The sequence below is a fragment of the Bos grunniens genome, chromosome 18 (assembly GCF_055505025.1).
Source record: "Bos grunniens cultivar Pamir isolate PY7600 chromosome 18, Bosgru_T2T1.0, whole genome shotgun sequence".
Classification (NCBI taxonomy): Eukaryota; Metazoa; Chordata; class Mammalia; order Artiodactyla; family Bovidae; genus Bos; species Bos grunniens.
In genome coordinates, this window is record NC_141182.1 from 26,400,460 (window position 1) to 26,422,304 (window position 21,845).

Below are 21,845 nucleotides of genomic sequence, written 5' to 3' on the forward strand. Positions count from 1 at the left end.
TACACCAAAAAATAAATAAGACATACCCTCACTTTCCACATTGTTGCCCAGCGGCTGCCATTGCTCTCAGAGTTACAGCCACAGTCCTTCCCTGGGACCAGCATATGCTCTGCACCAACCCCCAACCTTCCCCGACCCCACTCCTCTCCTGTCTCATGGGCTCACTGTTCTTCCCTGACCCAGCTAATCATCTTCCCAGCTGTTCCCTCTGCCTGGGATATTCTGGCTGCAGAATTTGCAGAGCAGGCCCTTCATTTTATTTGGGCTCTGCTCAAATGCCCCCTCCTCAGAAAGGCCTTCTCTGACCACGGGGTCTAATACTGACCCCCCTGCACACCCTCCAGGCCTGGCCGTAGCACTCGCCACTCTCAGGCCCTGCCCTGCAGGCTCCTGGGGCAGAGACCCTGTCTGTTTTGTTCCCTGATTCCCCCAGTTCCCAGCACAGCACCTGATACCCAGTAGGTGTTCAGTAAAGACTTGGGCCAGGTGGAAGCTATAGACTGTGATGTGGTTCAGAAGAAAGAAGTTTTCCAGAACTCTCTGTAAAGTCCTCCTGCCCCCAAACAGCCTGTCCTTCAAGGCATGCAGGCAGAGACCGGCCTTCTTGTGAGAGCACGACGGCGGCTCTCAGGGACCCCTGCACCCATCACCAGGGCTCGGGGGGGGCTGCCTGCTGACACAGGGTGTGCAGCTGTGGGTGGTACGGAGAGATGAGGGCACCGTGGCCTCACACATTCTATGCGTCTCTCCCACCCCTCGCCTTGGCAGGACATGCAGGAGATGCCCCACACCCCTTCTCTGCCCAGCCTGGCCTGGCACCTTGCTGCCCCTCCCTTCCCTTGTCAGAACCCCTCTGACCAGCCCCCAGGCTCTGCCTTCTTTCTGCTGCCCTTGGTGTCTTCTCTCATCCCAACTGGACCTGAATATGCCTGTACCCCCAACCCCTCCCGCCCACAAGGGCCCGCATCTCTGTTCTCCTCCGAGACTGCGAATCCCCAGCTGAGTTTCTCCCCTTTCTGCAGTGGACCTGGTCACCAGTCACATCTGCTTATGAGTGGCCCCAACCCACCGCCCCCCAGATCCGCCTCTGTGCTCCCAGTGTGGCCTTCCCAGGTTTCAGTGACAGCTGGTGCAGTCCTGCCTGCCTTTGCTTTTGGCCTCTTTCCCAGGCAGTTACACCCACAGAGTCCCCCTGTCCAGCTACACAGGATGATAGTACCTGTCCCCTGTCCTTTTGCACTTTTTAAAATCTTTCGCCACCTGCGAGGTATAAATTCCCTGGGTCTACTGAGGAGTGAATGCGTCCATGTGATCACCCACCATCCCTCCACCATTTGAGACTCTGAAGTCGTTGCTTGCTGTGTCTGGGGCTCCGTGCCTACATTCCCCCACCTGGATCTCCTTAGGCTGCTCCTGGGCCTCCTTGCCTCGCCCCATCTGGGCCCTCTCTCCCACCTGTCTTCCTCGAAATGTTCATGTGGTTCCTCCCAGCCTCCGGCATCTCCAGATTGGCTTGTGTTATTCCTGCTGTTTCTTGGTTTGGGGTCCTGCCCCTCCCCTTGAAAATCTCCTGCATGCATCTCTTCCCCTGCCTACCCCCCTTCCCGGGCCAGGTCTTCTGATGACAAAATTCGTGAATATCCAGCCTCCTCCCTTTCCCCCAGGGCCCCGCCCCCTCCTTCGGAGGGTCCAGGAGTGGCTGCCTCCGTGTTCTCCTCCCCTCCCCATGCAGAGAAAGCCCCCCTCCCCCGCACTGGCCCTGGGGGAACCAGGAGGGGGAGGATGGCCGTTGTTGATGTCACCTGAGACAGATGAAAGCCTCTTGGCCTCCTTTTTGGTGTGAGAGCCTCTAGTCCTGTCTGATTCTGTCTGCCACGCCTCCCACTCCAGCTGCCAGAATGCAGATGGATGGACTTCGCGTTCCTTCGCGTTCTGAGAGGGAAACATCAGCATCGCTGGTTTTCGCTCTTTCCCTCCCATCCCTGTGATGCGGGCCCATTTTCCTTCTTGTTGCGCTTGGTGGCCCTGCCCTTCTCTTGCTGTCCTCCCGTGACATCCTGGTTCTAGTCTGTCTCCTTTGTCCACATGGTTACCCAGCAGCCTCTGTAGCACCCAGAGCCCAGTGCAGGGGTGCCAGGACAGAATGACTGCTCTCCATGCCCTTGGTCAATCCTCATGGACACTGAGGCTTGGAGGCTAAGCCACCTGCCCACAGCAAGCAGAGGGGAGCAGCAAGCGTTCTCAACAGACACGAGAGAAGGCAGAGCAGAGGCCCCAGATCTCCGCTCTTCCTGGATATGTGGGATCCCACCCTCCATGAGGTTTCCTTCCCCAGATAGAGTCCCAGAGAGGGTGCAGATTGTCCAGGGGCCTCCAGGCTGCATCAAGGAGAGCCTGGCAACTTAGACGCCGAGGGTTTGGGCTCCTACTCCTCCGCTCTCCATCTCCACCACCTTTTAAACAGTGGGTATATCTAAACCTTGCTCCCCTCCTTGTGACGTCAGACTTGTTCACCCAGGTCTGTTTGTGTTGGAGGAGCCTGGTCCATGCCAGGCTTTATGCTGAGAGCCGAGCCAGACACGGTCCACACCCTCTGGGTACCTACAATCCAGTGGGAAGAATAGGTACCAATCAGATGGGCACACCATCAGCAGAAATGAGCCGAAAAGCCAACCTTTGAGAGGTGGGTCTGAAAAGATGGGGGCAGCTATGGCACGGGCCCAGGCAGCGCCTTCGTGCAGGTCAGAAAAGCCCACTTCTCCCTCAGGGTGTGGGGCTTGGCTTCCCCATCCTCACGGTGGGTGTGACAGTCAGGCCCTCAACCCCCAGCCCCTGAGCTTGTGCCCTGATGGTCGACCTTGAAAACCATCCGAGGGGCCAATGGGCAGAGTTATGAACAGCAAGAATTTGGGGTCAGAGATTGTTCCATCACTTTCTCACCATGTGATTCAGCCTCTCTGAGCCTCAGAGTGCAAAGTGGAAATCTTCACATTTTAAATTAATAGGTAAAAAAACACTAGGAGGTAAAAATCCATGTGTGTAGCTGCTCGTAGCTTCATCTGTCACATATTTAATGGCTTGAAACCTGGTGTGTGGAAAGCCCTGGGTCACTTTTGTTCACATTAAGATAGACTAGGGAGGGACTTCCCTGGCGGTTTAATAGTTAAGACTCTACACTTCTACCACAAGGCATGTGGGTTCAATCCCTGGCCTAGGAACTAAGATCCTGCATGCTGCAAGGCTCAGCCAAAAAAAAAAAAAAAAAGATGGGAACAGCAAGTGATACTGCTCAAGGCAGAGCCCCTCCTGGTCACCCTTCCCTGCCCGGCCAGCCTGGCCCTAACGAGCCACCCTTCTCTGTTTGCCTTCCTGTAGGAGAACTCTGACTCCTTCCTGTTGGCTGTGGACACAGACTGGAAGGTAGGTCCCCACTCAGCTTCCCCAGATAGGGGACCGACTGCTGGCTGGCCCCTCTCTGACTCAGCCTGTTTCAGATGAGGGTCACAGCCCTTCCGAGGGCTCCCAGCCTGAAGCCACAGGGACTGGGCACCTGGCAGCCTTCAGAACCACCCCTACTGCTCACAGCAGCTTTGCCTGGCACCCTGCCCCATGGAGAAATGCCCCCTCCCTCGAGCAGGACAGGGGAAGGAGGGGAGGTCTGGGGGAGTGAGGATGCTGTCATCTGAATCAGCACTTTCCTCCTATGAAAGCCAGACTGATGCTCCGAATAGCTCTTGTTTCCATGGCAGCAGTTGCCCGGGACAACCATGTCCTCTTCAGTTTGATGCCAGATTCCCTGGGAAAACTGAAATCAGTCTTTGTGTTTATTCCTCCACGTGATGATTTCTGATTTCGCTCACTTGGCCCGCCATTTCTCCCCTGTGAGTCCCAACGTGGCCATTTATCTCTGGGTCTCAGAGAACGCGCGATAGACAGAATGGGAGCCTCACGAGGTTCCAGGGCCCCCATTGGCCATTAAAACCTATTGACCAAAGTCAGACCTTTCTGGGACCTTCCTCCTGGCTGGCGGGAACTAGCCCTCAGGCCACCATCCAATTTAGGTCAGTCTCCCAGCCCCATGCCAGCTTCAGCCTCGTGGTCTGGACGCAGGGGTGACGTGGGAGGTGGAGCGGCCTGCAGGCTCCTCCCCCAGGAGCACGGCTCTGCAGCGAGGACCTGAGGATGTGGATCTGAGCCAGGCTTTGGACCCTGGGTCACGTGCCCCTTCAAGGACACAGCGGAGGCATCAGAGCAGTGCCTGGGCACATGCTCCTGTCCACTGGGAACTCTAACTCCGATCACAAAGGCCTCTGCTGCTGGGGAAGACAGGATGGGACCTGGGGGAGTGGGGACCCAGGAGCCAGTGGCAGGGGAGGGAGCCTAGGCCACAAGGTAGCCTAGGCCAGCCAGAGTGCCCTTTGTCCTCCTTGCTCCAAGAGAGGGCTGAGGAGTGTGAACACACAGCCCCTTTTCTGTGCAAGGGACTACTGAAATAAAATCCAGGGCAACGAGCTGCTGCCTGACCCTGAATGGGACTCCTCGGATGCCAGTGGTGCTGCCAGCCCCCAAAACACACACACCCTGGGAGGCGGATTGGGGGGTGAAAGGTGATAGAATCCTGGGGTGCTCTGCACCCATATACCAGGCCCAGGCCAGGTGGGTCACCCCATGTGTGTGAGACCCTGGTTCTCAAGATCTTTGCTTGGTAGACCGCAGCATGTATTAAAAAGCACCTTACTCTCTGCTCTGGTTACTCCACACAGGTTGCTTTTTGTTAAGTAAAGCAGCCGCCAGGATGGTCCTTATCTGGGCCAAGGCCTGGCAAGGATTTTATCCTGTTCAGTCCCTGGCCTCAGGGGGCCCAGCTAGTGGGGGAGGCGGAAGGACCTGGTCCAAGTTGTGACCCTGCCACGTAACCACCAGCACAGCTCACTACCTCATTCGTAGTAGCCAAACCCTGGCAGGTTTGACCTCCAGGTCAAACTTGGAGGTCAAATTTGAGGCAGCTCAGACCCCGGGTGTTTGTAGGCTTGATGATGGTGCCCTCGTCCCTGGGCTGACTGTGACTAGTGGCCACCGGAGCCAGACTGCCTCCGTGCAGCCCCTGGCTCTGAGCCCTCTGGCTGTGTGATGTTGGGCAGGTTACAGGACCTCTCTGTGCTTCATTTTCCTTGCTTGTAAAGTGGATGTTCAGAGGACAAAATAAGGTAACATAGCAAAGCTTTTAGATGGGAGTCTGGCCCGCTAGAGAACTAAGGCCGTAAGCATTTACAACTCTTAATAATGTGACCTCATGGGACTTTGCTGGTGGTCCATTGGTTACGATTCCACCTTCCAGTGCAGGGGGCTGGAGTTCAGTCCCTGGTCAGGGAACTAAGGTCCCACATGCCTCGGGGTGTGGCCAAAAGTTTTAAAAATAATAAAAGATAATAATAACGTGAGGTACCGGTAAGCTCCACTGCTTCCTTGCTGAGTGGGAGAATTTACTTCGCTGTGCTTCAGATTCTTCATCCTTTCTCATATATGATATTGTGAAAATTATGTATTATCCTTGGCAGCTCCTTATGCAAGCAGCTACTCTGCTGTTCTCCCATTTAAGATATGACAGCTCAGAGGAGTTAACTGACTTGCCAGAGGTCACACAGCAGAGACTAGCAGGGTTTGGCTCCCAGGACCTGAGCTTGCCTTGTTCAGCCCCAACAACTGTATAACCTCCAGGGAAGAGACCCACAGTTCGGAGAAGCACACAGATTACCGCATTTCTCCCCTGGGCAGACGTGGGGTTGGGTCTGTAGTGAGGTATGTAGCTTTTTATCATCCTCCTAGGAGCTCTGTGAGGAAGGCGCAATTCTTGTTTGATAGTTGAAGAGACTAAGGCACAGAGGAGTGGAAAAATCTTGTCCAAGGTCACCCAGCTAGTGGATGGGAAGGTTGAGACTTCGACGCAAGTCTGGGGATTTGAAGCCATTGAGCTGAGCAGAATCAGGGGGTCATGGCTTGCAGTGGCTAGTATCCGAGGTCACCTAGGCCCAAGGGTGGAGAAGGCCACTCAGAGGTTCAGGTGGGCATTAGGTTGGATGGGGATCGTGGAACAGGGAACGTGGGCAGGACGTGAGGGGCTGGGGGACACCCATTCCAGGCCCTGGCTGCCCTTGGAGTGCACAGGCACCCCCGCACTCTGCAGCAGGCCCACATGGCGAGAGGTCAGAAAGGGGCAGAGAAGTTATTGACGCTCCCCCTCCACCAGGCAGAGGACGTGGCCGGGAATAGCATAGAGGGTGGGTGCTGACCAGGTCACCAGGCACCCAGAGATGGGGAGGTGACCGCCTTCCCCCAGGGCAGCCGGCCAGCATGCACGGCTGTCCATAAAAGCTGGGGCGAGTGGCAGGTTCCTTCACCAAAGCGACAGAATGGGGGCACAGGCGCCCGCCCCCCGCCCCCTCTCTGTTGCTCCTGCTCCTCTCAGTCCTTGGGCTCCCTCCTCTGCACCCCTCCCTGGCCTATTTCCTCTCCTCCTCTATTCTCCTTTGCCTCCTGCTTCTCATCTGAGTACCCTGCCTGCCTGTCTCCAGCCAGCTCCTCACCCACATCCTGAGCCACATAACCCCCAGCACCTGTCCTGCTCCCCAGAGACTTTAGAGCCAAGCCCCAGGCTGGGTGACCCCAGAAAAGAAGGCTGGGTGTGGCTATGGGGAGACGGGGTGTGCACGTGGACAAGCTGCCCTGCCCCCATTCCACCTCCTCTCTCTCCAGGGGGACTCTGGCCTGGGTGCAGGATGAGGGTGCGGGAGGACAGAGCTGGTGTATGCCCACCACATCCCTGGTCTCGAAATCTCTCCAGGCCCCCTGGCCCCAGAACCCTCATTTCCCGTCCCCAGTGGGCAGGCACTGGGCATCCATGTACGCAGATTGGGGACTGCCCAAGGGGAAACCCTGGGGGTGGAGGAGGAACAGCTTCCTGGAGTAGGGTCACAGCCCAGGTTGCCGCAGGCAGCAGTGACTCCCCACACCTCTCCAGGTGAAGGGATCCAGGCCTTCCTGATGTGGAGGCTGGGCTTGGGAGCCACTCAGGCTCTCCCTGCTCCCAGGGTATGGGTCAAGGGCTGTGCTGTCTAGGGCACCCTGGACTGCTCTGCTGTGAGAGGCTAATCTGTACCTGCCACCGGGCGCACCTGTACATGTGGCCTCTAGTCTTTCTGGGACCCGGTGTGCAGCTGCGGTTCCGAGCCTCTGTGCAGTGGGGCGGGGCGGGGGTGGGGGAGGTGAGTGGGCTGCAGGAGCTGGGGACCATCCTGACTGATGTGTTGCTGGGGGTGGGAGGAGCAGAAGCCGGGGTGACCGAGGACCTTGGAAGCCAATCGGAACCAAGATTTGTCTCCTGAAAGCCAATCCAAGAGCAGGGGCTCCGGGTGAGCGAGTGGCTGCTCACAAACCCCGAAGGGAGGAGGGGCCAGTCCAGGCCGGGCAGCTCCTCATATAAATGGCCCGTGAGCTGGGGCCCCACCATAGAGCCGCTGGTCTCCCACCTGCGCAGACGTCCAGTCTCCCTCTGGACTCGGGTGACTCAGGCCTTTGTTTGCCCTTCCTGGTCGAGGCGTGTGGCCTCCCTCGGCAAGATGCCGGAGTGCTGGGATGGGGTGAGTGAGGACTCAGGGGACCGCGAGGTCCGCAGGGAGGCGGGGGCATGCTCTGCCTCTGTCCGGCGGTGCTTCTGCCTTCAATTGGCGCACCCTGGGGGTCACAAGGCAAGATCAGCGGGTCCCAGGCTTCCTGGTGACCCTGGTCCGCTGCGTGGTTGGGAGGAAATGTTGGTGGGTCCGCGGGGGAGGACGGGGGAAGACTGAAATCTCTGCGGAAATCGAAAAGGGCTGTGACTTGTCTGTCAGCCCGTGTGGATGGGTGTGCGGGATGTGTATCCCACTGACAGTGTGCCCTCTGCCTGGCACGTCCCAGCTCTGCCTGGCGCCTGTGACCCCTTCAACCCTGCAGAAGCTGTTCTCTGAGGCGTCTGGGGTCCGTACCTGCAGGTGTCTGACCTCCTGACCCTGCGGGGGTTGTCATGGTTGTTTGGGGGGGACTGCATGCAGAAGCAAAGAAGTCTGGGTTGTGTGTGGTTTTAACTGGGCCGTCAGGCTGGGGTCCCTGCAGGTGAGGAGCTGAGAAGGGGTCTCTGTGCTTTGTTTTCTGGGCATAGGAGGGCAATGCTGGGGCGATGAGCCAGCAGTGTAAGGACCTGGAGGGGCGGGGTGGGGAGGGGGCGGGGGGAGGGTGGGGAAACAGGACACCTCCTCCCTGGGGCAGCAGGTGCCCTGAATCCGTGCAGTTCTAACTCTAAGAAGGAGAGGCAGGGGCAGACCCACCCCTGTACTCCCCGGCCTGCCCTGCCGGGTCCAATAGCCATGGGGCCACCCCTGACACCCGCACCCAAGCAGCGACGTCAGTGCCTCCGCGCCGCTGCAGACTCGGTCCTCTGAATTATTGATGCGGTTGACGGGAAGAATCCAACCAGCCCCACACGTGCTCGTCTTGAAGCCCGAGTCGGAGGGCTCCCCCCGCCACTCCCCGCCCCAGCCCTCAAGGTCACGGATGAGGGGAGCGGGACAGGCAGAGAGAGGACATCAGAGCCCCCTCCCGGACTGCCGCAGTGCCTGGCGCTGGCGCCCACCTGGAGGCGGGACGAGCTCTGACGTCACCGGGAGCCAATGAAAGCCCTCGGCCCTGGGGGTTGGGGGGCTCCGAGTGCGTCCGCCTGCGGCCCTCGGGACGCCCCTCTTGGGGACATCTGGCCTCTATCAGGATGAACTGGATCTGAAGTTCTGGTTCAGAGCGGGTGCAGGGAGGTCGGCGGAGGGTTCCGCCAAGGTCACTGGGCAACCGGGCCGGCGCCCACGACGGCGCGCTCAGCTCCCCCCTTCCCGTCCCCTGGGAGCTGAGCCTTAGTGGGGCAAGCGCCACGCCGAGTCTCGCTGCCCCGGGGTGATGGGGGTGGGTGAGGGCGGGGATGGGGACCCAGGCGATCACACCGAGACTGGGAGGGGGCAGGCACCCCCTCACACACACACTTAGGGGAGGTGGAGAGCTGGGAAGACCCCTTCTTGGCCCTCATTTGTGCTCTGCAGGGCTAGAGCTGACCCCACTGCCGCAGGCAGCGCATTGCAGCTCTAGTGCCATGGGGGCCCTCTCCTGCCCCAGCCCCCACCCTCTATAGCACCGAGCGTCCTTCCTGCCCCCATTCCTTGCCCTTCACAGAACTGAGCTCCTCCTGCCCACCCGCCCTACCCCGTAGCATTCATAGCACTGTGCACCTCTCCTGCCCCCATCACGCCCTCCATAGCAGCCTGGGTCTTTCCTGCCCCAGCCCCTATCCTCCATTGCACCGGCCTCCTTCCTGCCCTGTTCCCTGCCCTTCATAGAACTGAGCTCCTCCCAGCCCCCTCCATAGCACCGTGCACCCTCCTGCCCCCTACCCCGCCCTCCAGAGCCAAGAGAGCATGGCCGGAGGTTGGGGGGGGGGATGCGGCAGGGCCCCCCAGCAGGGATAGGCAGCTATGGGGAGGGGTCTGCTCAGAAGTCTCTGGGGTGGAGCTGGATCTCTTCCTCAGAAATAGCAGCCTGAGAGAGGCACCCCCAAGGCCCACCCTGCCTGCCCTCTCTGAGCTTGACCTTGGGCAAGTCAGTGCTCCTTGGCCAGCCTCAGTTTCCTCCTCTGTGAGTAAACAGAAAGTATATGAAAAGTGTCTGGTCAGTGGTCATTGAGCAGGAAGTGCTAGTGAGGAAGGACAGGGCTGGGCCCTGCAGAGGCTGCTGTGGACCCCAGAAGTGTGGCTCCCGGGGTGTGGCCTTGGGCCCCAGGGTTGGCACCACCAGTCCTTCCCCTTTGGAGACGGGACCAGGCAGTGGTCCTCTGAGCCTAGACCCAAGAAGGCCGGTCACCTAAGGCTCCCCTTTCTTGTCGGAGGCAGAAACTTTGGTTCTCTCTGAATATGAGTGTCCTGGCATCCTCCATGTAAAAGGTGGGGAAAAGTACTCCTTCAACCTGGCACACAGTAGGTGCTCAGTCACATGGTGATTCTCCTTGACCTCAGCCTGACCTCCAACTCCCCAGAAGGGACCACCCACCTCTTGCAGTCCCCAAGACTGTCCCTGGGAGGGCAGGGCAGTTTATTCAGCGTTGACAGACCTTCTGGGAGTCTGCCCGTGAGTGGCCAAGAGGGACCAATTCCCAGAAAGACCAGCCAGCATGGCTCAGGGGATGCGCCCACCCACGGCAGCCCCCTTTCTGGGGCCAGGTATCAGCTCATCTAGGTCTCTCTGAACCCCCATGAGATGGCTCAGAAAGAGGTGGTTGAAGCACAGAGAAGTGTGTGTCCCACTCAGAGTCACACAGTAAGGGGCAGAGCGGTTCCTGAACCTGCAGCACTCAGCTCCTGCTTCCTGAAGGACTGATGACCTCGAGCAGCAAACCCAAGGGGGTGGACCCAGGAGGAGCCCAGAGCCGCCACTGCAGAAGGCCTTTGGGGGAGGGGATGGTGTCGAGCCTGGCCCTGCCCGAGGGAGGCCTTGGGGATCTGAGAGAGGCAGGAGCGAGAGCCTGGGGGTGGAAACAGGGACAGCTGTGGGGATGGGCAGCTGGACTGGCTGGCATGGGGTCTTCACCGTGGATTCTAGGTGGGCTGCAGCCCTTTTGCAGGGTTCTGAGTCCAGGGGGATCATGATGAGGGCAGGACTCGGTGGGGATGGCAGAGCTGACCCAGAGGGCTGCAGTGAGATGAGGAAAAATGGGCCTCACTGGACCCTGGAGGGCTGAGTGCAGCCGGGCTGGGCCGCCCCGCTGGCTGGTTTGCGAAGGAGACAAGAATGTTCACGTGCAGCCCAGTTTATGTTGCCCCTGTGCTGAACACCCGTGAGGAAGGATGTGCCCTCTGGTCTGTCCTCTCCGGGGGCAGCTGAGGGTGATGAGAAGGGGATGCCCACCCTATGGGGGGAGGGGTGAAGGTCCCACCATAGGCCCAGCAGCCCCCAGGCTGCTCCCCAGCCTCGTTTCCCAGAAGAGCCAGGAGTTGCCCAGAGGGTCCAGCGCGGTCTCTCCTCTCCAGGAACATGACATTGAGACGCCTTATGGCCTTCTGCACGTGGTGATCCGGGGCTCTCCCAAGGGCAACCGCCCAGCTATCCTTACCTACCATGACGTGGGGCTCAACCGTAAGTGTGCCCTCCTCTGCCTCAGGTCTGCCGGAATAGTGAGGCCCCCTCCCTCCCCACAGGGCTGTGTGGATCCCCACTCACGCTTAGCTCTATGCCTCCAGCCATGTGGGTCTCAGTTTCCCCGCTGAACCATGAGGCTGATCATCACCTCTGTCTCAACCTCCCTCCCAGCATCCACGGGCCTCATGGGCCTCCCCATCCCCCCATCCCTTCCCCAACTTCCCCAGTTCCTTGGCTCAGCCAGAGCTGAGAGCTGTGTCTTTGCAGACAAGCTGTGCTTCAATACCTTCTTCAATTTTGAGGACATGCAGGAGATCACCAAGCACTTCGTGGTGTGCCACGTGGACGCCCCTGGTCAGCAGGTGGGGGCGTCACAGTTTCCTCAGGGGTAGGTACCAAGAGAACCCTGCTCCCAGCTTTCTCTAGGCCCCCCTACCTCCAGCTGCCTCGGACCTGACTTCCTGCTTCACCTGCAGGTACCAGTTCCCTTCCATGGAGCAGCTGGCTGCCATGCTCCCCAGTGTGGTACAGCACTTTGGGTGAGTCCCTGCCCAGTCCCCCACCCCCACCCCGGAGGTGCCCACCACTGCCACAGAGCCAGCAGCTTCCAGCTGAGGGCTCAGGGCTGTGGCTGGGTCTGCTCTGGATGGCCATCACGGGAAAAGAAACCCCTAGAGTGACCAGCATGCTCTCTGTCAGGTTCAAGTACGTGATTGGCATCGGAGTGGGAGCCGGAGCCTATGTGCTGGCCAAGTTTGCAGTAAGTCTACCCACCACCCCGCCGCCAGGCCCAGCTAATCCCAGGACTGGTCCCCCCAGGGGGTAACCCTGCAGGAACTTTCTGTGTTCTTTCTTCCTCTCCTCCTCCCTCTACTTCCTCTTCACTTAGAAAAGTCCTTTTTTCTTTCCTCCAAGGAAATTAAGAAAAAAAAGTTAATTTTTTCATACATTTCCTTAAAACACTATAGTCTGTAAGTTGCTCAAACCATTATCCAAAACCAACAAGCTATACAACTAATTAGCCGCTAAGTAAGGATTATCTTAATTCCTCATTCACTAATTAGAGTAATACTTAAACATGAATCATTTTTTAATGAAAAGTTACTCTTATGTTAAGTTTTGAGGTTTAAAAGTCAGATTTCAGAAACATCATGTCAGGCAGGAGGAGCCCACAAGCTTTCCATCTCTAAAAAGAAAACCTTAATTTTTAGGAATCAAAGTATTTCTTTCTTCAAAACAAAGAATAAAACAAAAAAACTGACCAAGAATTTTCAACTCCAGTTTCGACTGCAGTACTTAACCACCTTGTTGACTGTCAGTCATTCCCTGCCACCCCAGACAACCTTGACATGACCACAGTATGTATATATTACCATTTTCTCCTAAACACGGGCAGTCAGTCGAACAGAAAACTCCAGTCTCTTTTACAATATCTAAACGCAGAACAGGCTTTGGAAAGCTCAGTTTCTTCACATCACTAGGGCTTTTTCTATGAAAGCAAAGAAACAATATTTTATTGAATATGCTTAGTCCTCAGTGTTGGAATAGTAACCTCTTCAAGTGAAAGTCGCTCAGTCATGTCCGACTCTTTGCGACCCCATGGGCTATATAGTCCATGGAATTCTCCAGACCAGAATACTGGAGTGGGTAGCCTTTCCCTTCTCCAGGGCATCTTCTCGACCCAGGAATCGAATTGGAGTCTCCTGCATTGCAGGCTGATTCTTTACCAACTGAGCTATGAGGGAACCTCTTCAAAGATATATTTAAAAGCTGAAAAACTGTGATATAGGCATAGATTCCAAATAAAAGGATTGTGAAAAGTTCCAGGTGGAGAGGAGGATGAGCAGGGCTGGAAGGGGCGCAAGTTCTCAGCTGAAGGCACTTGGTCATCGATTGCACCTTGGAAGCCCTTACAGAACACGTCCTCCTCTTCAGACCCTTACCACCCTCCACCGCCCACGAGACAGGCAGGGCTGGAATTTTACAGTTGGCTTTCTAGGTGGAAAGACTGGGGCTCCCTGGACCCCGTCCCGCCCCTCAAGCCCTGTCTCCCTGTCACGGCAGCTCATCTTCCCCGACCTGGTGGAGGGGCTGGTGCTGATGAACATCGACCCCAACGGCAAAGGCTGGATCGACTGGGCGGCCACCAAGGTGAGCGCGGTCCACCTGGAGGGGGGCGGAGCAGGGGGGGCGGGGCGGAGCCGGGGCCAGGGCAGAGCCGGGGGTCTTGAGAGGCGTCTCTTAAACTGGCCTCTGCCCGGCCCGCAGCTCTCCGGCCTGACCAGCACTTTACCCGACACGGTGCTATCCCACCTCTTCAGCCAGGTAAGGGTGTGCGGGACGACCTCATGCAGGAGTGGGGTGGCCGGGCTAGAAACCTCCCGAAGAGCCTGGTTGCCGGGGGTGGGGCGGGGAGCGGTAGTGGATGTAGCATCTGAGCTGAGCTGCCGCACCCCTGCCCTGCGGTGAGCCAGGAGACTGCGGCACCGAGGACTGGGAGGGGTTCCCTCGCCTCTGAAGGTCATGGGCTCCCCACGACAGTCTTGCTGTCTCCCTCTCCCCACCATCACTGGGGGTGGGGCAAGGGCTGCTCTGCGATGCCCACTCTGACGTCCCTGTCTGTGGCTCCCCTCCATGGATGCCGCTCACCGCCCCCTTCCCCTCCTCCCGTCCCCCGGGACCCAGGAGGAGCTGGTGAGCAACACAGAGTTGGTGCAGAGCTACCGGCAGCAGATCTCGAACGTGGTGAACCAGGCCAACCTGCAGCTCTTCTGGAACATGTACAACAGGTGTGGGCGGCTGGGGGGGGCCAGATGGCAGCACCAAGACTGAAGGGCTCACATAGCTGGGGGATCCCTGATTCAGCCGTCCGAGGGAGAAGCAGGTCGCTGGCCGGCTGGCAGAAGAGCAGACTGTGGAACCTCCGATAGGGGTGACCTCTTGCCCAGGGTCACACCCTTGGAGGGGCAGAGGGCGAGCAGGGCTTGTCCGCTCCTCCTCCACCCCTGGCATTGCTGGCAGGAGCAGTGGGGGATGTGGGCGCCACCCCTGCCCCCACCACCCTGAGCCTCAGTGCTGACAGCCCAAAGTGGAGAGGAGCGGGGATGAAGTGCTCGATGGATCCCCTTGGGGTTAGTCCTGCAGGGGAGTATCCTGCAGCTCCCACTGGCATGTCCTTCCTTCTCTTTTTTCCTACAAATATTTCTTGAGCCCCTGTTGTGTGTGTGGTGCTGGAGAAACACTGGGGAGGGAGAGGAGCCCCAGCCTGCCTCCCTCTAAGGCCCAGGACTCCCAGCACAATGGTGGTCACGGCCCGTGATGACAGCCAAATGTGAGGGCCCACCTGGCATGAGCTGGGGAGTCTGGGATCTCCCCATTTCACCAATGGCATCCGTGAGGATCTGTCTCACAGTCAAGACACCAGAGCATGAGCCCCAAGTCTGGGACTAGCCCGGCACCTGGAGGGATGTTGGGCCGTAATTGCCATGTGGAGGGATTGGGTACGGCTGAAATATAGCAGGTCAGGCTCAGGGACACGCTCCAACACCCCGCCCCGGGATCCCGTCCTGGGCTGCCCGCCTCTGCCTCCCCTTGCAGCCGCAGAGACCTAGACATTAGCCGGCCTGGGACAGTGCCCAACGCCAAGACACTCCGGTGAGTGGCCCTCCCCCTCCAGCCTACCTGGCCCTTGCACACACTGCCCCCCACCTTGCTCCGGTGCCCAGGCCAGACGGCCCTCTTCCTCTGTGCCTGCAGCTGCCCCGTGATGCTGGTGGTCGGGGATAACGCACCTGCCGAGGATGGTGTGGTGAGTGAGGATCGTGTCCTTGTGCAGGTGGGAGGCAAGGGTAAAGGGGTCACTTGCTCCTAGTCCGCAAGGCCAATCCTTGACCCAGCCCCGGGAAGCCTCGGGGTGGACACTGGCTGCTGGGCTCCTCATCCCACTTCCCCCCATCTTGCCATGCACTTCTGCCTGGAGTGACCCCATCCTTCAGGTGGGGGAAGCCTGGAGACAGGAGGGCCCTGGGGCCAGGACCAGGCCACTGATTCCCTCTGCCCACCCCACAGCAGTGCAGCCCCTCTGCAGTCTCGACCCATTTTAGGCCCAGAGACTAAGATCTCTCTTTTCTCTAAAATCTGATTCATTGGTTATGAAATAATCTGTGAGCACAGGAGCACATACCCCCGTTACATTTGGGACCGTGTGTCACCTCTCCTGTTGGAACTCTGACAGCCTGGGGGTTGCGTGTCCCCCTTAGCACAGAACGCCAGGGCTCAGGAATGCCCAGGGAAGCCCCCCTGCCCAGTGCGCACCCAGACTACTGCGCGCTCCCTGTGCCCAAGGGCCGGGGGAGCGGGGGTGGGGCTGTGCCTGCTGTCTTAACCCAGGCAGGGCCACAGCTTCCGAGGCTTCAGGTCTCCTGCTGACCTTTGGCTCTCCCCCACCTTGACCCCGGACTCCTGAGGTCCCTAGTGCTTTCCAGCTTCTCCTGCAGAGGTGGCCCTGGCTCCCTGTGAGGACTGGGCCCAGCCCCCACCCCACCAGCAGTGGTGAGTGGAACAGAGGGTCTCAGGCCCTCAGGAAGCCGCTTCCAGATCCCCAGGGCCTTGACCTCTCCGAAGGTGCCCAGGGAGGTGCTGGCTGGCCTGCGTCTGCCCCCTGCAGTCCCTCCCTGTCTCCCAGCCCTGGGGAGAGAAGCTGCCTTAGCACCTGGGGCAGGGGGCGCCCCTGACACCCTCAGGTGCCTCACATGCTGAAGTTGCTCCTTGTCCCCAGGTCGAGTGCAACTCCAAACTGGATCCAACCACCACGACCTTCCTGAAGGTGAGGCCTCCCCCTCCCCACCACGGACCCCCCCAAAGGGAGGGGTCCCAGCCAAGGCGGGAGCAGGATGATGTGTCTGATCAGAGGACCTGCCCAGGTTTGCAAGGGACAGGCAAGGTGTGGTGGGAGGTGGCCCCTGTTCAGTTCACCCCCTCTTTTCCCTGCAGATGGCAGATTCCGGGGGTCTCCCCCAGGTCACACAGGTGAGACTCTTGGCCCTCCTTCCATCCCCTACCTGGCCCAGGGTGGGCGGGACCTCCCCCCTCCCCCAATCCCAGGCCGCCAATCAGACCCTGTGCCTGTCCCTTGCCCTGCAGCCCGGGAAGCTGACTGAAGCCTTCAAATACTTCCTGCAAGGCATGGGCTACAGTAAGTGTACTACCCCCCCACACCCCCACTGACTAGGGAGCAGGCAGCAGGTGGGGGCTCTGAGCATGAGTCCTTTTCCAGGACCAGATGCTGTGCCTGCAGACTTCTAGGGCATCTTCGCCTAGGCTGTAAAGTCGGTGATCCCAGGCTGACCCCTGCCCTCCCGTGCCCTTGGAGAGGGAGGCTTTGGGGCACTGTTTTCATGGCAGGGCTGGGCCTGTTGGGTGGCGGGGTTCTTCTCCCAGCCCTGGGGGACCCAGGCCTGGAGCTGAATCCTGCCAGGGAAGCCTGCCTGGGGGGTGAATCATCCACACCATGCCCCCAGCTGGGCCTCCAGCACCCGAGAAGGGCTGGGAAGGTGCTGGATGGTGAGAGGGGCAGCAGAGAAGCGGGCTTGGAGTCTGGGAACTGGGGAAGGCACGGGAGGCCGTCTGGGTGTGAGGAGAGCTGAAAGCAGCCAAGCCTGGGGGCAGCAGACCTGAAGACCCCGAGGTCATAGGGGCTGTGGGGTGGGTGGAACCAGCTCCCTACCACCTCCAGCTTCCCCTCGTGCAGGGGTGAGACCCTGCTCGTGAGCCTCTCCCGCATGCACACACAGCCCTTCAGTGACACAGGCGTATCCCTGAGTTCCTCCCATCTCCCCCTTATGCCTGGCTCTCCTCCTAGAAGCAGACTTCCTCTCCCTGAATTTGTTTTCTTCCCCCTCGACTTCAGTCTCTGGAGCTTGTGTCTCCTTGGGAGGACAGGCCTATAGGGAAAGACAGGGGGAGTCCAGCCAGGAATCGAACTCCCGGCCTCCAGGGGACCGGGCCCCCCTGCAGCCTGTCTGGGGACAAGCGGGGCAACGAGAGGCCAAGCCCCACAGTGAGACCCGGCGGGGACACAGAGCCCCGGAGGTGCCTGGAGAACACGGCTGGGACGGGTGGGTAAGTGGTGCTTGTCAGGGCCAGGACCTGTTCTCTGGGCCCTGGCAGGAATACCACCAGGCAGCTCAAGACCTGGGAAGATTTGAGAGATCATACAGGCCTCTATCCAGGGCTTCCCAGGCAGCTCAGTGGGGAAAAAATCCGCTGCCAATGCAGGAGACCTGGGTCCGATCCCTGGGTCGGGAAGATCCCCTGGAGGAGGATATGGCAACTCGCTCCAGTATTCTTGCCTGGAGAATGCCATGGACGGGGAGCCTGGCAGGCTACGGTCCACAGGATCACAAAGAATCGGACACGACTGAGCACGCATGCATGGGCCTCTATCCACGAGGATACTGAGCCCACTGGAGTGGTGAGGGTGCGGGGACAGGTTATAGTCCTCAAAGGCCTTGTCGGCAGAGCCCCCAGGACTGCAGCCCGAGCTGGAGAAGCAGAGGTGGATGAGTGCCCCACCCTGCTCTCTGGGCTCCTCGGGGCAGACTGACATCAGTGGCTCCTTCTGGGGGTGCAGGAGGGCGCCCCTGAGGCTCCGGCCCTGCCCCCAGCCTCTCTGTACCCTCCTCTCCTCTCCGGCCCATCTCAACGCCCGGGCCTCGCCCAACCTCCTCTTCACCCGTGTTCTGTGTCTCCCCTACCCCGCCCCCTGGCTCTGTCTTCTCTCTTAGTTGCATACTTGAAGGACCGAAGGCTGAGTGGAGGAGCAGGTAGCCCCGCAGCCCCTCCCCTGATGCATGGATCCCCCCGCCCGCCTCCGGCGCCCTGGGCCCCCTGCTCCTCCCTCTATGCAGTGCTGCAGCCAAGCCGCATCTTGCTGTGGAAACTTCTTGTGCCGCTTTTCCGTGGGCTCTATCCCGGTTAGGGCTCCGGAGTGGCCGGGCTTCAGACCAGTCATGCTTCTAGGTTCCCTGGGGCCCCGTGGCTTCCAGAGCCCTGGCAGTTGGGGCCAGAACCTCTCAGAGGTGTCAGGGGCAAGCCACGCCTGAGCTGGACAGGTGGCCGGTGGAGGTCAGAAAGGAAGCATTTGCTCCCTGCGAGTTTATCTCACTTGTGTGACTCTCTGAATAATGGACTGAGGGCCGTCTGAGGCTACCACACCTTGCCCTTCTTTACAGAACTGATCTCCCCCCTCCCGGCCCCACTGTCTTCTTGAGGGAAGCAGAATTAGAAAGAATGCCCCATCCTTCCCCGGGCTTAAGGACTCCTGGTTGGTCGTCAGCTGCTGCCCCGTTGGGGCCACAGCTCTGGCCCGCTCTTGTGAGGAGGGTCCTGCTGGCCCCTGTGGCCCCCAGCCCTTGGGCGCACTCCCTGTCACTGGCGTTGCATGACCGTAGAGCCCTGGCTGCGGATGGGCCTCCGTGCCTTCGTCGGAAGAATGGGTCTTGCTGGCCGCTTTGCTTGCGTAAATCCTTCTCCCTTCTCCCACGTGCCCGTGCCCGCCCTGCTGGCCGGTCCTCACCCCCGGTACCCTCTCTGTCCGCAGTGCCCTCGGCCAGCATGACTCGTCTTGCCCGCTCTCGCACAGCGTCCCTCACCAGCGCCAACTCGGTGGACGGCAGCCGCCCGCAGGCCTGCACCCACTCGGAGAGCAGCGAGGGGCTGGGCCAGGTCAACCACACCATGGAGGTGTCCTGTTGAAGCCCCGGTCCCACGAAGACGCCCACTCGCCCCCTCACCCGCATCGATGTCCCACGGCCACCCTCTCACGGCTCATTTCCCCTTTAGTTTATTTTTGTGAGGGCGAAGGGGAGGAAATGGGGTTACTTCTCTTTTGTTTAAAAAGAAGAGGGGATCCGTCTAGATGCTGCAGCAGAACAGTCTCCAGATGGTTTGAGGGGCTCACTCCTCCCCACCTCATTCCCCTCTCGAACCTCGTTAACTTGGCTGACTCAGTCCCTCTCTTCTGACTCCCCAAGGCCCAGGCACAGTAAAGGCACTGTTCCAGGGAGGGAAGGGAATTAGCTCAGGAAAGACTCAGAGTCCTCCTCTGACCAGGATCCAGGATAACATCCTGGGTCAAAGCATGGGTTGACCCCTGGGCCAGGCAGGTTTGAAGATGGGGAGGAGGTTTTGAGGTGTTGGGTTCTGGGCCAGCAGGAACACGGGGTCCAGCTCGAGCGCTGGAGTGAGAACCAGGAGCCAGCCCCTTTCCCCCAGCAGCCCCAACACCGAGCACGTCTGTGTCTGGTCTTAGCACCTATGACAATCGTCTGAACAGCAGCCACAAGGGGGCGCTACTACAGGCAGCAGTTTTGCGGGTGCTCTCCTGGCAAGCCTGGTGTTGTAGGGCCAGGCAGGGGCTGAACGGGGCTGCTTTGCCTGAGGAAGACAGAACACGGAGGACCTGGAGGGCAGGAACCCCACAGACTGTCCCTTCCAGCCCCACCCTCGGCCACCTCCTGGCCCTGGCCCATTGCTGAGCCAAGGCCCTGAGGCAGAACGTCACCTGGTCCTCTGCCTCCATAGGGAGCTGACGGGCTGAGGTTAAAGGCTGGGACAGCCTTTGAGTGTTGGGTGCACTTCTGAGAACTTCGTGGTGACTGCTTTTGGAAGCCTGCAGACAGTGGCGGCTCAGAGTTCCTATAGAGTTCCCTCAGAGACCCCCCTTTTTGCCCCTAGGTTCCATGGAAGACAACTCAGTCAGCAGCAGCGTGGCCAAGGTCATTAGAAATGTTTCTAGACAGAGTTCTCGTCAAGCTATGCCAGCGTTTCATGTAGGCATCACTGAGCAAGCTCATGTGGAGAACTGGTCCGAGGTGTCCCACATCACCATCCTAGCCAGGTGGAGGAGGCCTAAGCTGGGGCTTGCTGGGTCCAGGGGTGGGAGGTAATGTTTCCTGAAGTGAACAAGGGCCAGGCAGAAGAGCAAAGCTCCCCACACACCCCAGCCCCTTCCTGTCACCTGAAGCCCAGCACTGTGCCATATACTCCCTATCCACCCACCTTACCAGGTAGAATCTCCGGGCCCAGAAACCAGAAGCCATTCGTCTCTGAGCCTATATCAATTGCCATAAGCCCCCAAATGAGCAAAGAGAAGAGGGCAATGAAAAATGCAGGACTGTGGAGGGGGGTGGGTGCGTGTGGGGCTGAGGGGACTCCTGCACCCACATTTCCTCTGCACACGTCTCCCCTTCTATACTCTTAAGCCATGACTCTAGACTGCTCTAGAGCCCAGTGGAGTGTTAGTCTGCCCCCAGTTCTGTTCACTCACGTGCTTCCTCTGAATATCGAATGTGACTGTTTGAAAAGCTGGTAGAATTAATCCCTTATTGTAGATAGCGCTGTGAAACTTGGATTTCTTTTCTGTGTTCTTTCAGATGAGATATCTATAAATATCTATACATTATATATATATATATGTATATTGGGTACCCCCACGTGTGGCTTTCCACCGGAGGTTGTGTCTTCTTTGGTCAAAGTGAACTTTTAATGGAATTTATTATTTTCCTCTCTGTACAAAGTGAAGAGCCTACTCTTGTGTATTCTGGTGGCTGATGTCGTGAGACTTTGAGATGACAAAATGTAAAACAAAACCCCTTGTCAACGTAGAAAGAGTGAACTGTGCTGAAAAACTAATAAAGTAATAAGAAAAATTTGAGTATGGTGATGCTATGCCCATCGTGGGAAGCTTTGAAAGTATAAGCTGGTGAGGCTGGTGCTTCCTGGGTTTTAGGTGGGGTTGAACGTTTAGAGTGAAGACAGGCATTTCCATCCATCTCTGTATTTCCAGATCTTGTCTCATTCCACAAGGCAGATATTAATTATCCTAGTTTCACAGCTGAGAAAACTGAATTTGCCCTAATAAGAGACCAAAGTGGGAGCTGACCTTGGCAGTAATTGACTTCAAAACCCAGATCTGTAATCTCTGTATTCGCTGCCTTTAATTTCTTAAATTTAACGACATGCTATTTCCCCGTGTTTAACCACCATTTCCAATTCATTCACTATCCTGCTGTTTGTCAGCTACTAAAGAACCAAGTAAATAAAAGCAAACCCCTCCTACTCTGCAGAAACAAGACAGGGTCTGTTCTAGTTTGGGGAGCCCCGCCCACTCCCCACGAAACTGCGCAAACCGCTCTATTCGCGCTCCCAGCCGACCTCTCGCGAGGCCTTCCCTTCGCATCCAGAAACCAAATTTTGCACTTCAACCCGGCTTCTACCTCTGCTGTCAGAGACCTACGCGGGAAAGCATTGTGCCTGGCTCAGACCACGCTCAAGGCGGCAAAAGGACACGCCTTCATGCACCCAACCGCACGTTTTCTAAACCCAGCTGCGGACACTTGGCCTCAAAGATGTTTTCAGCCGGAATGGTATCAGTTCAGTTCAGTCGCCCAGTCGTGTCCGTCTCTTTGCGACCCCATGGACTGCAGCACGTCAAGCCTCCCTGTCCATAGCCAACTCCCGGAGCCTACTCAAACCCATGTCCATTGAGTCGGTGATGCTATCCAACCATCTCATCCTCTGTCGTCCCCTTCTCCTCCCGCCTTCAATCTTTCCCAGCATCAGGGTCTTTTCCAATGAGT

General features: G+C 58.4%; 1 protein-coding gene across 8 annotated transcripts in view; it reads left to right on the forward strand.

Annotated features, from left to right (window-relative positions):
* The window catches only part of NDRG4 (NDRG family member 4), a 42,994-nt gene extending 22,079 nt beyond the window's left edge, over positions 1 to 20,915 (forward strand). For 3 of the 8 annotated variants that reach the window (XM_086350940.1, XM_086350947.1, XM_086350942.1), the window contains exons 3-17: positions 3,376 to 3,420; positions 11,097 to 11,202; positions 11,473 to 11,593; positions 11,682 to 11,744; positions 11,905 to 11,965; positions 13,270 to 13,356; positions 13,474 to 13,530; positions 13,891 to 13,994; positions 14,803 to 14,859; positions 14,962 to 15,013; positions 15,983 to 16,030; positions 16,198 to 16,233; positions 16,348 to 16,399; positions 17,991 to 18,029; positions 18,806 to 20,915. In XM_086350940.1, the coding sequence (XP_086207066.1) occupies positions 3,376 to 3,420; positions 11,097 to 11,202; positions 11,473 to 11,593; positions 11,682 to 11,744; positions 11,905 to 11,965; positions 13,270 to 13,356; positions 13,474 to 13,530; positions 13,891 to 13,994; positions 14,803 to 14,859; positions 14,962 to 15,013; positions 15,983 to 16,030; positions 16,198 to 16,233; positions 16,348 to 16,399; positions 17,991 to 18,029; positions 18,806 to 18,960 (1,083 nt within the window). In that variant the 3' untranslated portion in view covers positions 18,961 to 20,915. Of the gene's footprint in view, positions 1 to 3,375; positions 3,421 to 7,445; positions 7,638 to 11,096; positions 11,203 to 11,472; positions 11,594 to 11,681; positions 11,745 to 11,904; positions 11,966 to 13,269; positions 13,357 to 13,473; positions 13,531 to 13,890; positions 13,995 to 14,802; positions 14,860 to 14,961; positions 15,014 to 15,982; positions 16,031 to 16,197; positions 16,234 to 16,347; positions 16,400 to 17,990; positions 18,030 to 18,805 lie in introns of those variants that run through there. The other 5 variants (XM_086350941.1, XM_086350944.1, XM_086350943.1 and 2 more) reach the window with 3 other exon arrangements.
* The last annotated feature ends 930 nt before the right edge of the window (positions 20,916 to 21,845 follow it).